General features: G+C 33.2%; 1 protein-coding gene across 1 annotated transcript; it reads right to left on the bottom strand.

Moving 5' to 3' along the window:
* Positions 1-3,346: 3,346 nt before the first annotated feature.
* On the bottom strand, positions 3,347-13,575 carry LOC143231054 (uncharacterized). The gene is made up of 5 exons (XM_076465562.1): positions 13,286-13,575; positions 12,906-12,981; positions 12,213-12,234; positions 5,497-5,709; positions 3,347-5,025 (listed from the first exon to the last, which is right to left on the bottom strand). Exons 1-5 carry the CDS (start codon positions 13,489-13,491, stop codon positions 4,760-4,762), a joined length of 783 nt encoding a protein of 260 aa, XP_076321677.1. The 5' UTR covers positions 13,492-13,575; the 3' UTR covers positions 3,347-4,759.
* Positions 13,576-16,268: the final 2,693 nt, after the last annotated feature.

The raw sequence follows: 16,268 nt of genomic DNA on the forward strand, positions 1-16,268 counted from the left end.
TATAGTTTCTTTAACATGATTCTACATACACACCTGTGTATATAGTTTGTTTAACATCGTTCTACATCCACACCTATGTATATAGTTTGTTTAACATGATTCTATATACACACCTGTGTATATAGTTTGTTTAACATCATTCTACTTCACACCTGTGTATATAGTTTGTTTATAATGATTCTACACAAACTGTGTATATAGTTTTTTTAACATGACTGTGTATACACACCTGTGTATATAGTTTAACATGATTCTACATCCACACCTGTGTATATAGTTTGTTGAACATGATTCTACATACACACATGTATATAGTTTGTTGAACATGATTCTACATACACACGTGTATATAGTTTGTTTAACATCATTCTACTTCACACCTGTGTATATAGTTTGTTTAACATCATTCTACATACACACCTGTGTATATAGTTTGTTTAACATAATTCTATATACACACATGTGTATATAGTTTGTTTAACATCATTCTACATACACATGTGTACATAGTTTGTTTAACATAATTCTACATACACACCTGTGTATATAGTTTGTTTAACATTATTCTGTATGCACACGTGTATATAGTTTGTTTAACATGATTCTATATTCACACCTGTGAATATAGTTTGTTTAACATCATTCTACTTCACACCTGTTTATATAGTTTGTTTATAATGATTCTACACAAACTGTGTATATAGTTTGTTTAACATGATTCTGTATACACACCTGTGTATATAGTTTTACATGGTTATATATACACATCTGTGTATATAGTTTGTTTATAATGATTCTACACAAACTGTGTATATAGTTTGTTTAACATGATTCTGTATACACACCTGTGTATATAGTTTGTTTATAATGATTCTACACAAACTATGTTTATAGTTTGTTTTACATGATTCTGTATACATACCTGTGTATATAGTTTGTTTAACATGATTCTATATACACAGGTGTGTATATAGCTTGTTTAACATGATTCTGTATACACACCTGTGTATATAGTTTCTTTATCATGATTCTACATACACACCTGTGTATATAGTTTGTTTAACATGATTCTACATACACATTTCTGTATATAGTTTCTTTAACATGGTTCTACATACACATTTCTGTATATAGTTTCTTTAACATGATTCTACATACACACCTGTGTATATAGTTTGTTTAACATGATTCTACATACACACGTGTATATAGTTTGTTTAACATCATTCTACATCCACACCTGTGTATATAGTTTGTTTAACATCATTCTACATCCACACCTGTGTATATAGTTTGTTTAACATGATTCTACATACACACTTGTGTATATAGTTTGTTTAACATCATTCTACATCCACACCTGTGTATATAGTTTGTTTAACATGATTCTACCTACACACCTGTGTATATAGTTTGTTTAACATGATTCTACCTACACACCTGTGTATATAGTTTGTTTAACATGATTCTGTATACACACCTGTGTATATAGTTTGTTTAACATGATAATGTATACACAACTGTCTATATAGTTTAACATGATTATATATACACACCTGTATATATAGTTTGTTTATAATGATTCTACACAAACTGTGTATATAGTTTGTTTAACATGATTCTGTATACACACCTGTGTATATAGTTTGTTTATAATGATTCTACACAAACTGTGTATATACTTTGTTTAACATGATTCTACTTCCACACCTGTGTATATAGTTTAACATGATTCTACTTCCACACCTGTGTATATAGTTTGTTTAACATGATTATATATACACAGGTGTGTATATAGTTTAACATGATTCTACTTCCACACCTGTGTATATAGTTTGTTTAACATGATTCTGTATACACACCTGTGTATATAGTTTGTTTAACATCATTCTGTATACACACGTGTATATAGTTTAACATTCTGTATCCACACCTGTGTATATAGTTTGTTTAACATGATTCTACATACACACCTGTGTATATAGTTTGTTTAACATGATTCTGTATACACACCTATGTATATAGTTTGTTTAACATGATTCTGTATACACACCTGTGTATATAGTTTGTTTAACATGATTCTACATACACACCTGTGTATATAGTTTGTTTAACATGATTCTACATACACACGCTGTGTATATAGTTTGTTTAACATCATTCTGTATACACACAGTATATATAGTTTAACATTCTATATCCACACCTGTGTATATAGTTTGTTTAACATGATTCTGTATGCACACCTGTGTATATAGTTTGTTTAACATGATTCTACATACACACATGTGTATATAGTTTGTTTAACATCATTCTACATACACACCTGTGTATATAGTTTGTTTAACATAATTCTACATACACACCTGTGTATATAGTTTGTTTAACATAATTCTATATACACACATGTGTATATAGTTTGTTTAACATAATTCTACATACACACCTGTGTATATAGTTTGTTTAACATAATTCTATATACACACATGTGTATATAGTTTGTTTAACATGATTCTGTATACACACTTGTGTATATAGTTTAACATGATTCTGTATACACACGTGTATATAGTTTAACATTCTACATACACACCTGTGTATATAGTTTGGTGTCCGAGATGTCACATTATCAACAGGATAGTATAATCGACGTTTTGCATTTTAAATTAACCAATGTTTGAATAAATCATACAGCCATCAATAGTAAGTGTTCCATTAAACTTTGTCTTGTGGAAGATATTTGTTAGCACTGACTTTGTGTGATGTACAGGGTGGCCTGTAAGTCCCTACCCATCCATATGTTATCATGTTATATTCAATTATGCATGTATTATAATTTTTTCTTTTTTTTTCAGAGAAATATGGCTGATTTAAGCCCATTTTCACTTGAAAATGTCTCACAGAACATGGCGTTGCATAATATTATGCAGCAAGAATGAGGGACAGCACACAGATACACTGGATACATAAAATATATGGATGGGTAGGGACTTATGGGCCATGCTGTATGTTGACTTGTATCCATGTTGTATATATATATTTAACTGTGCTCTTGGTTTTTTTCTTGATGTCCACTGATAGCCACTGGTGGAGTGGTTCGTTTATTTCCATATTTATTGCATACAGTTTGACCTATCACACATCCTATTCTTCACAACTTTTGTGTCCTTCATGGTTTTATAATACTGGAATAAGAGAAGTATGCTGCAAGGTAATAAGGGTTCATTTCGGGTCCCAGTTGCATGTGGAAATCATCAAATTGAGTAAGATAGTCAGAGATTTCAGTCTGTGTAGTTGTTAGCAAAGTGATTGTTTATAATGTTTAATTAATTAACAATAATCTGTATTTTGTACGTGGAAGGACTCTTATTACGTTTGATATCATCACACAATGAGAAACTACCCAACTGGAAACTGGAAAGATTTACAGAAAAATTGTTGTTGTTAATAACTGAAAAATAGCATGTAATTATCATTACACAAATAGATGTAGAAAATGTTACCGTTTAGCTGGAATCAAACAAGCTTCAGTGATTCACATGGTGTATAGCCAGAATGACACATTCAATAAATAACCATAATATTAAATCATACATACTTTATTAAGAACTAGACACAAGTTATCTGTGACAGTGTTGTTACTTGTAAAGGAAACAGGACTGTTAGAAAATTATTTGAGTAACAGGGTCTAACTAAAAATGAACGTCACAACTAAGATATTTCAGCTGCAAATAATAACAAACAATCCTTTGTGAGGAACAAATACTGTTAAATTACTGATAAGTTACCTTACAAATATTGTAACATAACTGATAACTTATCTTACAAATATTGTAATATAACTGATGAGTTATCTTACAAATATTGTAATATAATGATAAATTATCTTACAAATACTGTAACATAACTGATAAGTTATCTTTACAAATACTGTAATATAACTGATAAGTTGTGTTGGTAGAAATTTAACTGGAACGTTAACAAAAGTGAATAAAATTAATTAATTACCAAAGAGAAACAGAAACAGCCATTGACACAAAGAGTTAGAGAGTAAGAAGAAAACATTATTTGAACTACAAGTCCAGGGTACTTACTGTATGGATTTAATTTCATACAAAACTTATTACGCTAACCGTTCCTAATTTAAACTGTGGGGAAGTCAACGCTACCTACAATCAGCTCTTGGTCTACTCTTTTACCAACGAATAATGGGATTGGTTCTAACATTATAACGCCCCGGAGCTAAGTCAGCGTCATGGCTCGGTTATTGTTTCGAATTAAACACAAAGCTACACAATGAGCTATCTGTGTTTTGTGATATACCGCTGTGCTACTAGGGTGCGGCCGGTTCGGTAACACGGACTTGACAGAAAATAAAGATTACCATCTTAGAAAGCAAATAGGCCAGCGAGATGATTATAAGCGGCACCTTGGTGGGTCAGGAAAGTCAGAAAGTAACTGGTGCGATACAGTAGTTTTCTTTTTGTAACTGTTGGTAAATCTAAACATAAGCAGAACTCCAAAACTTGGTTCATGTAACCTTTCTAAATTTAAGTGTAAGTAGAAAAATAACTAGGACTGAAACAACTATAATAACATGCATGACAATATACACACGAGAATCAGTAACTTGTTATTCCATTAAAACTATATTCGTTACCACTATTACGAAAAACAAAATCCTAGAGGGTTCAGCATTTGCCCGAAAGGGGTCTAATCTACAGAAAACTTTTATGTCGATTCCACTGACATTTATGGTTTAAAGTGTGTAACCGAACACTTGTACTTCACACGTGTGCAAGAAATTTCTTGTGGGGTCCTTACAATCCGAACAATACCGTATAATCTGAACAGTGAGGTAACGTCCTCCAAACCCATAAGGCTGGTCACAGATGAAGGTCACGGGTTTATCGGTGATTCCTCCTCCATCATGGAAGGCGCACAGTTGATTTGCTGTGATTGGTTTTCCTACTTCTGAGACTGGGGTGTTTCCAACACGGATTTCAAAGTCATGTAGTCGATAGTCTAAAGAGGAGTTTCCGATAAGTTTTAATGAAAGATTCACGTATCGGGTTTCAAAAAATAGTGTTAAATATTTCAAGAACAATTCTTGTTTCATCCACATTTATTATTTAATTGAAGAATTTGAAAATTATTGAAATATTCTATTTTGGTTTTAATTACTACATGATACATTACAACGTAACAATTAATTAGGTAAACTTAGTGTTCTCCACAACAACAAACAAACCGGATTTTGGTTTTTAAAAGTTATCGGTAAACACTCATGTTAAGTAAGAGATGATCAGGAACAAAAATAAGTTCGAAGAATCTGGAATATTCTTATTACAAAATGTGTAAGCCTCAATAAAATCAGTTATTAAAAATATGTTAGTCTTAATACCATGAAATCTCATTAAGGTTTTAGTGAAGTGTTCTGTTCGTAAAAATCAAAGGAAAACCAGATTTGTATGCAGAGTAAACAAAGAAACCTACAATTTGTTACTGACTGTCGGTTCCAGATAGTGACCTTCCTGACAACGTAGACGTCACCTAGATCAACCGACCACCAGGGGAACTGTTCGTTAGCAGTGTGACTGATCTGATTTCCACAATCTGCTATACCATCAACACTTTTAGAAGCAGGAAACTTGGAACCGAAGAGAGAACTCATAGCACTCAGCTTTCCTTCTGCTATGTTAGCAGTTGCTAGAGACAAAAGAACAAAAATTATATATATAAGATAACAGTCAGCTTTCCTTCTGCTATGTTAGCAGTTGCTAGAGACAAAAGAACAAAAATTATATATATAAGATAACAGTCGGCTTTCCTTCTGCTATGTTAGCAGTTGCTAGAGACAAAAGAACAAAAATTATATAAGATAACAGTCGGCTTTCCTTCTGCTATGTTAGCAGTTGCTAGAGACAAAAGAACAAAAATTATATATATAAGATAACAGTCGGCTTTCCTTCTGCTATGTTAGCAGTTGCTAGAGACAAAAGAACAAAAATTATAGATATGATAACAGTCGGCTTTTCTTCTGCTATGTTAGCAGTTGCTAGAGACAAAAGAACAAAAATTATATAAGATAACAGTCGGCTTTCCTTCTGCTATGTTAGCAGTTGCTAGAGACAAAAGAACAAAATTATATATATAAGATAACAGTCGGCTTTCCTTCTGCTATGTTAGCAGTTGCTAGAGACAAAAGAACAAAAATTATAGATATGATAACAGTCGGCTTTTCTTCTGCTATGTTAGCAGTTGCTAGAGACAAAAGAACAAAAATTATATACATAAGATAACAGTCGGCTTTCCTTCTACAGTTTCTGAATTGCAGAAGTGAAACACTTGTTTGGAGCTGTTATCTAATAATTTGAAACTTCACTTATATCATCTTATATCTATTTAAAATCACATATGATACGATTTTTAGATCGCAAAAATGTTGTACGATAAACATTTTAGCCTAATGTGTCGTACATTTCAGCTTTTAAAAAGCTGTTTAGTCATTCTCTTGTAGAACTCGTATTAAACTACAGGTACCTTGTTTGATTGTTTTATAGAAAATTTAAAGTTATTTATAGTAAACTATAATTAAACATACTGTAAAAACTATTTTGAGTGGTTAAAAGTAATCCACTTGATTGAGATGCACATGTACTCACCCTGTAGTGTCTAATATCACATGATGTGGTTAGACAAATGAAACGACTCCCAGGTGGCCATTCAAATATGAATTTCCTAACTGCATATCAAACAACTATAATATATATATATATATATGTTCATTCAAAGAAGAAACCCAAGTTTTAGCTAGAATTTGGTACTAGTGGGGAGTGTAAGATGTGAAAATTAGGTGTGTTTTCTTCAGTGCTTTTATAGATACCTGTGGTAATATGAATTAGGAGTGAGGAGTGTATAAAAACGTGAGTTATTTTTAGTTGATACCTGCAGTAATGTGAAGTGTAAACGACCATAAACTATGAAAAGTATTTAAGTCTGTTTGAAAGAAATTTTATGCAAAACTACGGGAGGGCTATCTGCGATAACCGTCTCTGATTTAGAAGGGTAAGACTAGAGGGAAGGCAGCTAGTCATCACCACCCACCGCCAACTCTTGAGCTACTCTTTTACCAACGAATAGTGGGACTGACCGGCACATTATAACGCCTCCACGGCTGAAAAGGCGAACATGTTTGGTGTGACGGGGATTCGAACCCGCAAACCATTATATTAGGAGTCGAGTTCCCTTACCATCTGGCCATGTGTTACACACGTGTAACACTATACAGTTAAGTTGGTTGTGCAGTGTTACCTGGCGTAAAGGAAGACAGAAACATTTAGACAAACCTTCAAGGTGGGAATCTAGAACACAGTTTTCATCTCTTTAAATTTTAAACACAAAACAACCAATCAGTCTTAAGGTAATCAGATTCGTTGAAATGTTTGTTGTTACAACTATGTCCAGCATTACAACCATCGTTACGTGGTGATGTATCAAATCCAAAACCCATGTCATGGCTAGAAATGTCCAACTGATTTCACTACTCAAAGTCTCTTTCAATAAACTGTCATGATTTTTAAAGATACCCAACATTACACAGTACATTATAAAATAACGTCACTTGACATTAATATTAACGTTCTACAGAGAGGCCCCGGCATGGCCAGGTGGTCAGGTCGCTAAACTCTTAACCAGAAGCTCGTGTCACACCAAACATGCCATGAGAGCGATATAATGTGCTGATCAATCCCAACGAATAAAGTTTCATTTAGTTAAGTTTGATTATCTTAAGAAGATATTCTTTCTTTAATATTTCGCATTTATTGTTAATTTTTGCTATTTTATTAGTTGTTCACGAATTTATCGACTTACTTGGGTTTATTTTTGGTATTTATAATAACCAAGTTTCATAAATAATGAAGGTCTGTCGCATTATTATTTCTTCAAATTTCAAAAAACACATTAATCCACTCGAGTATTAAGGACAGCACTTGTATCTCAGAATGGCTGGTATGGGTATTAACACTTTTATTGATAAGGAGAAAACAACATTTCGACCTTCATATTCAGGTAAAGATTAAATACAGACAACTTCATAACAGAATGTGATATAACACAGTGTTCATTATGACTAGAGAAGACATTAGTACATAGTGTGATATAATACGGTTTTCATTATGACTAGAGAAGACATCATTACATTGTGTAGTATAACACAATGTTCATTATCATTAGATAAGACATCAGTAAAGAGAATGATATAATACGGTTTTCATTATGACTAGAGAAGACACCATTACAGAGTGTGATATAACACTGTTCATTTTTACTAAAGAAGACATCAGTACAGTGTTGGATATAACACGGTATTCATTACGACTAATGAAGACATTAGTACAGTGTGTGATATAACACGGTATTATTTATGAATAAAGAAAACGTAATTACAGAGTGTTATGTAACACGGTAATCATTATGACTAGAGACGACATCACTACAGAGGACGATATAATACGGTTTTCATTATGGCAAGAGAAGACCATTACAGAGTCTGATATGACACGGTATTCATTATGACTACAGAAGACATCTGTAGAGAGGGTGTTACAACACGGTTTGCATTATGAATACAGGAGACATCATTACAGAGTCTGATATAACACGGTATTCATTATGACTACAGAAGACACTAGTACATAGTGTCATATGACATGGTTTTCATTATGACTAAAAAACATAATTACAGAGTGTGTTACAACGCAGTTTTCATTATGACTAGAGAGGGCAACAGTACAGAGTTGGATATAACACGGTTTTCATTACGATTATAGAAGACATCAGAACAGTGTGTGATATACACGGTTTTCAGTATGTTATATCATTACAAAATGTGATATATCATGGCATTCACTATGACTGCAGACTACATGAGCTCACACTGTGATATAACACGCTTTTATTTATCACTAGAGAAGACATCAGTACAGAGTCTGATTTTACTTGGTTTTCATTATGACAACACAAACGTAATTACAAAGTCTGTTATAATACGGTTTTCATTATGCCTAAAGAAGGCATCATAAGAGGGTGTGATATACACGGTATTCCTTCTACCTAGAGAAGAAATCATGACAGAGTGTGATATATACCGGTATTCATTATAACTAGATACGATACCAATACAGAGTGTCATATAACACGGTTTTCTTTATGACAAGAGAAGACGTCTTTACAGAGTGTGATATATCACAGCATTCATTATGACTAAAGAAGGCATCGTTACAGAGTGTGATATAATACTACATTCATTAATATTAGAGAAGACGTCATTACAGAGTGTGATATAACACAGTGTCATACATTATAACTAGGTACGACATTAATACATAGTGTAATATAACACGGTATTCATTATAACTGTAGAAGACATCAATATAGAGTGTGATATAACACGGTATTCATTATGACTAAAGAAGACATCAGTAAAGAGTGTGATATAACACGGTTTTCAGTATGACTAAAGAAGACATCAGTACAGAGTGTGATATAACACGGTTTTCAGTATGACTAAACAAGACATCAGTACAGAGTGTGATATAACACGGTTTTCAGTATGACTAGAGATGATGTCATTACAGAGTGTGATATATCAGGGCATTCATTATGACTGGAGATCACATCAGTACATAATGTGATATATTACGGTTTTATTATTACTAGAGAAGACTTCAGTACATAGTGCGATATATTACTGTTTTATTATGACTAGAGAAGACTTCAGTACATAATGTGATATATCACGGTTTTATTATGACTAGAGAAGACATCATTACCATTGTCAAAATCAGAAATCATTTGTTGATTATTTTCACAATTCACCAACCAAACTAATCGATTTTAATTTACCTTGTAGACTTTGTAACATTTCTGGGAGAATATATTTGTTTAATTAGCTGGAGACAATTTTGTAAGTAAGTTTAGGTTCAAAGTCTATAACTGGTTTTATAAGTGGTGAGGTGGAAATCTCACAATATATGTGTAAAAACGGCTCGTTTGGGTTGAGAAAATATTTTACGTAGAAGAGCGAACAACGTTTCGACCTTCTTCGGTCATCGTCAGGTTCACAAAGAAAGAAAGAGGTAACTGACCGGAAGCTTACCACATGTTTGGAAGGGGTTGTGTAACTGAGTGTCGGAATGTAGAGGGCGGTGTTAGATGTTTGAATATATAATTTTATTTTATTATATTTAATATAGGTATAGGTAATATAATATAGGTGTATATAGGTATTTTTGGATGTATTCATTCGTGTTCATTATGAAGAAAATGAAAAAATGAAGAACATTCTATCAGACATGAACAAATTTAAACCAATACACACAAATTCAACCAAGACACACGAGACGCAACTGAACAAATTACTACTACAAATGAAAAAAGCCAACACAGTTTCACAAACACTTTATTCCTACCTACGTAAAACCGACTCACGCACACCACAAATATACGGCATCCCCAAACCTCATGAACCAGATTGTCCATTACGACCAATAATGTCCACATATGAATCGTTTAATTACAATCTTGGTAAATACATAGCATGGGCATTCTACAAATATGTAACATCAGCCAGCTCATTCATCAAAGACTCTTTTAATTTCAAGTCTAATCTAAATCAACTTAATCATAAAGCCTTAATGGCTAGTTTTGATGTTACATCCCTCTTTACAGAAGTTCCAACCACTGAAGCCTGCAAGATAGCCTTAGAACTCTATATCCGAGACCCTAACCCACCCATAGAAATTCCCAGTAACCAGTTAGCAACCCGAATAGAATTCACCACGATAAAGACAAACTTCATGTTCAACAACCAAAACTATATACAAACAAATGGCCTAAGCATGGGCAACCCAGTATCACCAGTTCTAGCCAATATTTTTATGACACAAGTTGAAACACAAGCAATTAACACAGCATTACATCCACCACTATACTGGTACAGGTATGTAGATGACACGGTTGAAGGATTCAGATATACAGAACACACACTTAATTTTTTCAATCACATTAACTCTATACATCCCAACATTAACTTCACATGTGAACAGGAAGAAAGCAATCAAATATCATTTCTTAACCTCAAAATTACAAGAACCGACACACAATTCAAAACAGGAAATCCACCGAAAAATCACCCATACTGGACTATACATTCCTTGGGACTCAGCACATGAAACAAAACAAAAACTCAACATACTAAGAAACCAAATAAACACAGCCATAAAACTATGCTCATCAGATAAAATTAATGAAGAATTTGACAAAATAAAACAATACTTCATCAACATCAATAAGTTTCCTCCACAAACCGTAGAAAACATTATACACACACACCTAGACAGAAAGCAAAATCAACCAACAAAAGTAAATATATCTCACGAATTAAAAGATCACGAAACCATATACTGCTGCATACCATATATTCCCGACATCATCAGACAAATAACCAACATTTGGCAAAAAACTAGTAACAAAATATGACATTCCAGTTAATACCAAATTTATTCAAAACCAGGCACAAAACTGAGGTCTATACTATGTAAAAACTACACTGACAAACACCGCACCAACATTATTTATAAAATACAATGTTATAACTGCCACGACTTCTATATTGGAGAAATAAGTAGAAAAATGGAAACCAGATTCAAAGAACATAAAATGTCACCTTCACACGTTTTCGAACACTGCAAGTCAAATAAACACAACATAACCATAGAAAACACTCAAATACTAAATAAAGAAAGAAACATAAACAAACGCAAAATTAAATAAGCCTTACTTATACAACAACTTAAGCCCAAAATAAACCAATATAAAGGAACGCCTTTATACCTATATTAAATATAATAAAATAAAATTATATATTCAAACATCTAACACCGCCCTCTACATTCCGACACTCAGTTACACAACCCCTTCCAAACATGTGGTCAGCTTCCGGTCAGTTACCTCTTTCTTTCTTTGTGAACCTGACGATGACAGAAGAAGGTCGAAACGTTGTTCGCTCTTCTATGTAAAATATCTTCTCAACCCAAACGAGCCGTTTTTACATATATATTTCTCTTCAAGTGGGTTTCTCGACATCACTGAAATCTCACAATATTATACCGTCCGTGAACTCTAGTTTAAAAAGTATTATGTCTTACCTTCACGCCTCCACAACGCCATCTGAAAGCATAAAACAGAATACTTTAAACTCAATGTAATTTCCAGTTAAGGAAACGTTTTTTATCACGTTACTTTTAAGAGTAAAGTCTGGAACATGAGACATATAATGCCAAACAGAGTCACATAAAGTAAACTGAAGTATTGTTACAATGACAATCAATTCACAAGAACCGAAGTATTGTTATAATGACAATAAAGCAACATTACTGCTACAATGACAGTGATGAAATCGATACTTAATTATTGTTACAATGACAGTGAAGTAATCTAAACAAAGTATTGTTATAATGACAGTGAAATAATCTAAACTAAAGTATTGTTATAGTGACAGTGAAATAATCTAACCTTAAGTATTGTTACAATGAAAGTGAAATAATCTAACCTTAAGTATTGTTACAATGAAAGTGAAATAATCTAACCTTAAGTATTGTTACAATGACAGTGAAATAATCTAACTTTAAGTATTGTTATAATGACAGTGAAATAATCTAACCTTAAGTATTGTTATAATGACAGTGAAATAATCTAACCTTAAGTATTGTTATAATGACAGTGAAATAATCTAACCTAAAGTATTGTTACAATGACAGTGAAATAATCTAACCTTAAGTATTGTTACAATGAAAGTGAAATAATCTAACCTTAAGTATTATTACTATGACAGTACTTACCATCTTGACATAATACGAACTCTCACTTGGTGACTCTCCGAGGTGGAACAAGACGCAATTGTCACTTATGTCAAACCTATGAAGAGAACATATGTCAACGTTTTCTATTAAGTAGAAACTATATTGAAGTTTTCTTAGTTTAGGAGCTGTTCGATATAACGACATTTAGTTTCGTCTTGGCGAAGATTGAAGCCAGGTTCACAATTTTGTTTTCTTTATCTTACAAGTTAAATCACATCAAGCACCAACCATCTTCTTCATTGTTACCATCTGTTGTAATTTATCCATAACTTAACTATCATCTATTATTTAGTAAGTAGGGTTTCCTACGAATATTGCTGCAAATTTGTGTTTCCTTGTAACAAAAATGTTAAACTTACTCAAATCCAGCACAAAGAAGAATCCTGTTACATTGTATAGCGCAGTGAAACCTCTGAGCTCCAGTCACGTTTCCCACTCTGGTGTATAAGAATGAAGTGATATTTCCATATCCGTATGTTTTCCAGCATAAGTTAGTGACAGTAATTATGACAGTACAGGAGTTAAACAGTTTACTGATGTACCTAAAAGTTTGAGAAGAAAACATTGTCGACCAGATAGTTATTTCATAACAACAATTTATTTTACACTGAGATGAATATAATTAGTTTCGTATATAGATATATATCCGTCACCAGGTTCCTCATTAAACCATATTATCTGGTTCAGAAAAAAAATAATTCAGAACACACTGGCTATGTAGAAGTACAGCGAGAAGTGGTCGTAAACTCAAATCAAATAGCAAGGAAATTATTCAGAATAATATCACAAGATAATTCCGTTGTGGTATAAATCCGGAAAGTGTTGTGAACAATCTGAGTAAAACAATGAATCTGAGAAAGGTTCAATACAATCTTTAACTAACTCACCATTTAGCTCCCGAATAGATAGTTTGTTCAGGCTTTAATAGTTCACCATACTGACAGTTAACACAGACTTTAGTAATTCACCATACTGACAGTTAACACAGACTTTAGTAATTCACCATACTGACAGTTAACACAGACTATAATAGTTCACCATACTGACAGTTAACACAGACTTTAGTAATTCACCATACTGACAGTTAACACAGACTATAATAGTTCACCAAACTGACAGTTAACACAGACTATAATAATTCACCAAACTGACAGTTAACATAAACTTGTAGTAATTATGTACTACTACAACTGATTAAACTAAGTAAACCAGTTAAACCGTCTTGAACAAAGTCTAACACAGAGTATAATATTCCATATAATACAAAACTGTTCCCTTAATTTACTGAGTAATAAATACACTATTCCCTTAACTTATTGTAAATTACAATACACAACTATTCTCCTAACTGACTCAACAGTACACAAGAGGCAACATTAGCTGGTAATTTATAAGCAACAGAGAATACTTACTACACCATTAACTAGACTAGGAAGTAAAGTGACAAATATATGAGTTATTGTTTTAAATATTTGAACAAAACTGTCATGGAACGACTATCTGCGCTCATCGTTCCATACTTTGATTTGTCAGACTATGGGTAAGCCACCTAAACAGTAGTACCCGTTGCAAACTTGTGAACTTAGTGATACACCTACTTTCTTAAAGCGTAGAGAAAGATTTTGTTCGTGTCTCTCTTACTACAAAATCTTACTCTGACTTTCTTTTCTTAAGTATATGTTTTATAAACAATACGAGTGGGATTCGCTTGACATTTTCATTGGAACCAAACACATACGCAACAACAGCTTTTCAGTTATGCGAATATCATATGATACTGACTTACCACTAAATTAGGAACCTAACCGGGCACAGGTTAGTTATGTACCTGACAATGCGACAATTGAAATTTTTCGAATTTGCTTAAAGAAATATGCCAAAAGTTAGATGGAGATTAATTGATATAAAGGCGATTGTCTTTTGGAAGAAGGACCTAACACCTGCTATTTTTTGTAACTATAAAGTGAATTATTGCAGTTGATGTGAAAGTGACCAGGACGGGATGGCCACTGAAAGAGGGCACAGAGACGATTGTAAGAAAGTTTCTTATGGGTTAAATTTTCAACAGACTAAAGTTGAAGACAGTGAGTGAGGTGTTGGTCAATTCGACCCATTCAGTAACTGTAGACTGCTCTTCACTGGTGTTTGTGCTCATATTTTGGGTAAACTTTACGCCATCAATAGCAACTGATCCTGGCCCGACATGATCAGGCGCTCGACTCGTAATCTGAGGATAGCAGGTTCGAATCCCCGTCACACCAAACTTGCTCGTCCTTTCAGCCGTGGGGGCGTTACTATGTGACTGTCAATCCCACTATTCGTTGGTAAAAGAGTAGCCCAAGAGCTGGCGGTGGGTAGTGATGACTAGCTGCCTTCCCTCTAGTCTTACTTTGTAGCTTTATGGGAAATTTGAAAACAACAAACTTGTTGAAATTGGTCAACTCCAGTTTGAAAGTTGTATCAAAATTAATTTTTTTGGTTTTGGACACAAATTTAAGTAGTACTAAAAATGAGAAGTGAAAACTCAGGTCTGATGGTGTGAAAATTTATCGCCACATCTTGATTACTTTTGTCTGGTTATGTCATGAATTTAAGGTTGCAGATCTGTAAAAAGTCTTATCTGTTTTGTAAACCTACCTTGAGAGCAACATACCGATCTGTGTGTCTACTCGTTGCTAAGAACGTTAGTTATATTAACGCTGGATAAGTTGACACATATGTTCTGACTATTTGTATCGAGATTCCGGTAAATTATTAATGTAGGCATTTTTCGCCTTATTTTTATCGACTTTTCTTCTGAAGCCATTTCAAACAAATGATAGTTACTGTTGTTACTACTACACAGGTTATCAAATAAAAAGTAAATGTGAAAATAGGGGTAACTGAAGATAGCGAGAGAGTCGAATAATGAGAAATATGCATGATTGAATACTTGTATATATGCAGATACATCCAGATTTATATAGTTGAAAATATCTTGTGAAGACTAAGTATTTAATAATCATACATTTTACAGACTGCTTGATAATAGGAAAACTCGCCATGGTTTGTAGCCTATATGACAATCTTAACGTTCTTACCAATAATTGCTATTTTAACACTAGACACCAATTAGTTAATATTATATAATGTAGCTCTTACACTACTGTTATCTTCTGGGTTCTCATGCCCTAAAGAAGGGCACAATCTGAGATCTAATCACATACTCCATCATCACAACCTAGGATCTAATCCCACTCGCTACCACCAGTCGTACCCTATACTACCACAAGATTCAGTGCCACCCCCTACCATAACAACACCTGAGATCCAATTACATTCACAACAATTTCACATACTATC

Source organism: Tachypleus tridentatus, chromosome 1, assembly GCF_004210375.1.
Source record: "Tachypleus tridentatus isolate NWPU-2018 chromosome 1, ASM421037v1, whole genome shotgun sequence".
NCBI classification, from domain to species: Eukaryota; Metazoa; Arthropoda; class Merostomata; order Xiphosura; family Limulidae; genus Tachypleus; species Tachypleus tridentatus.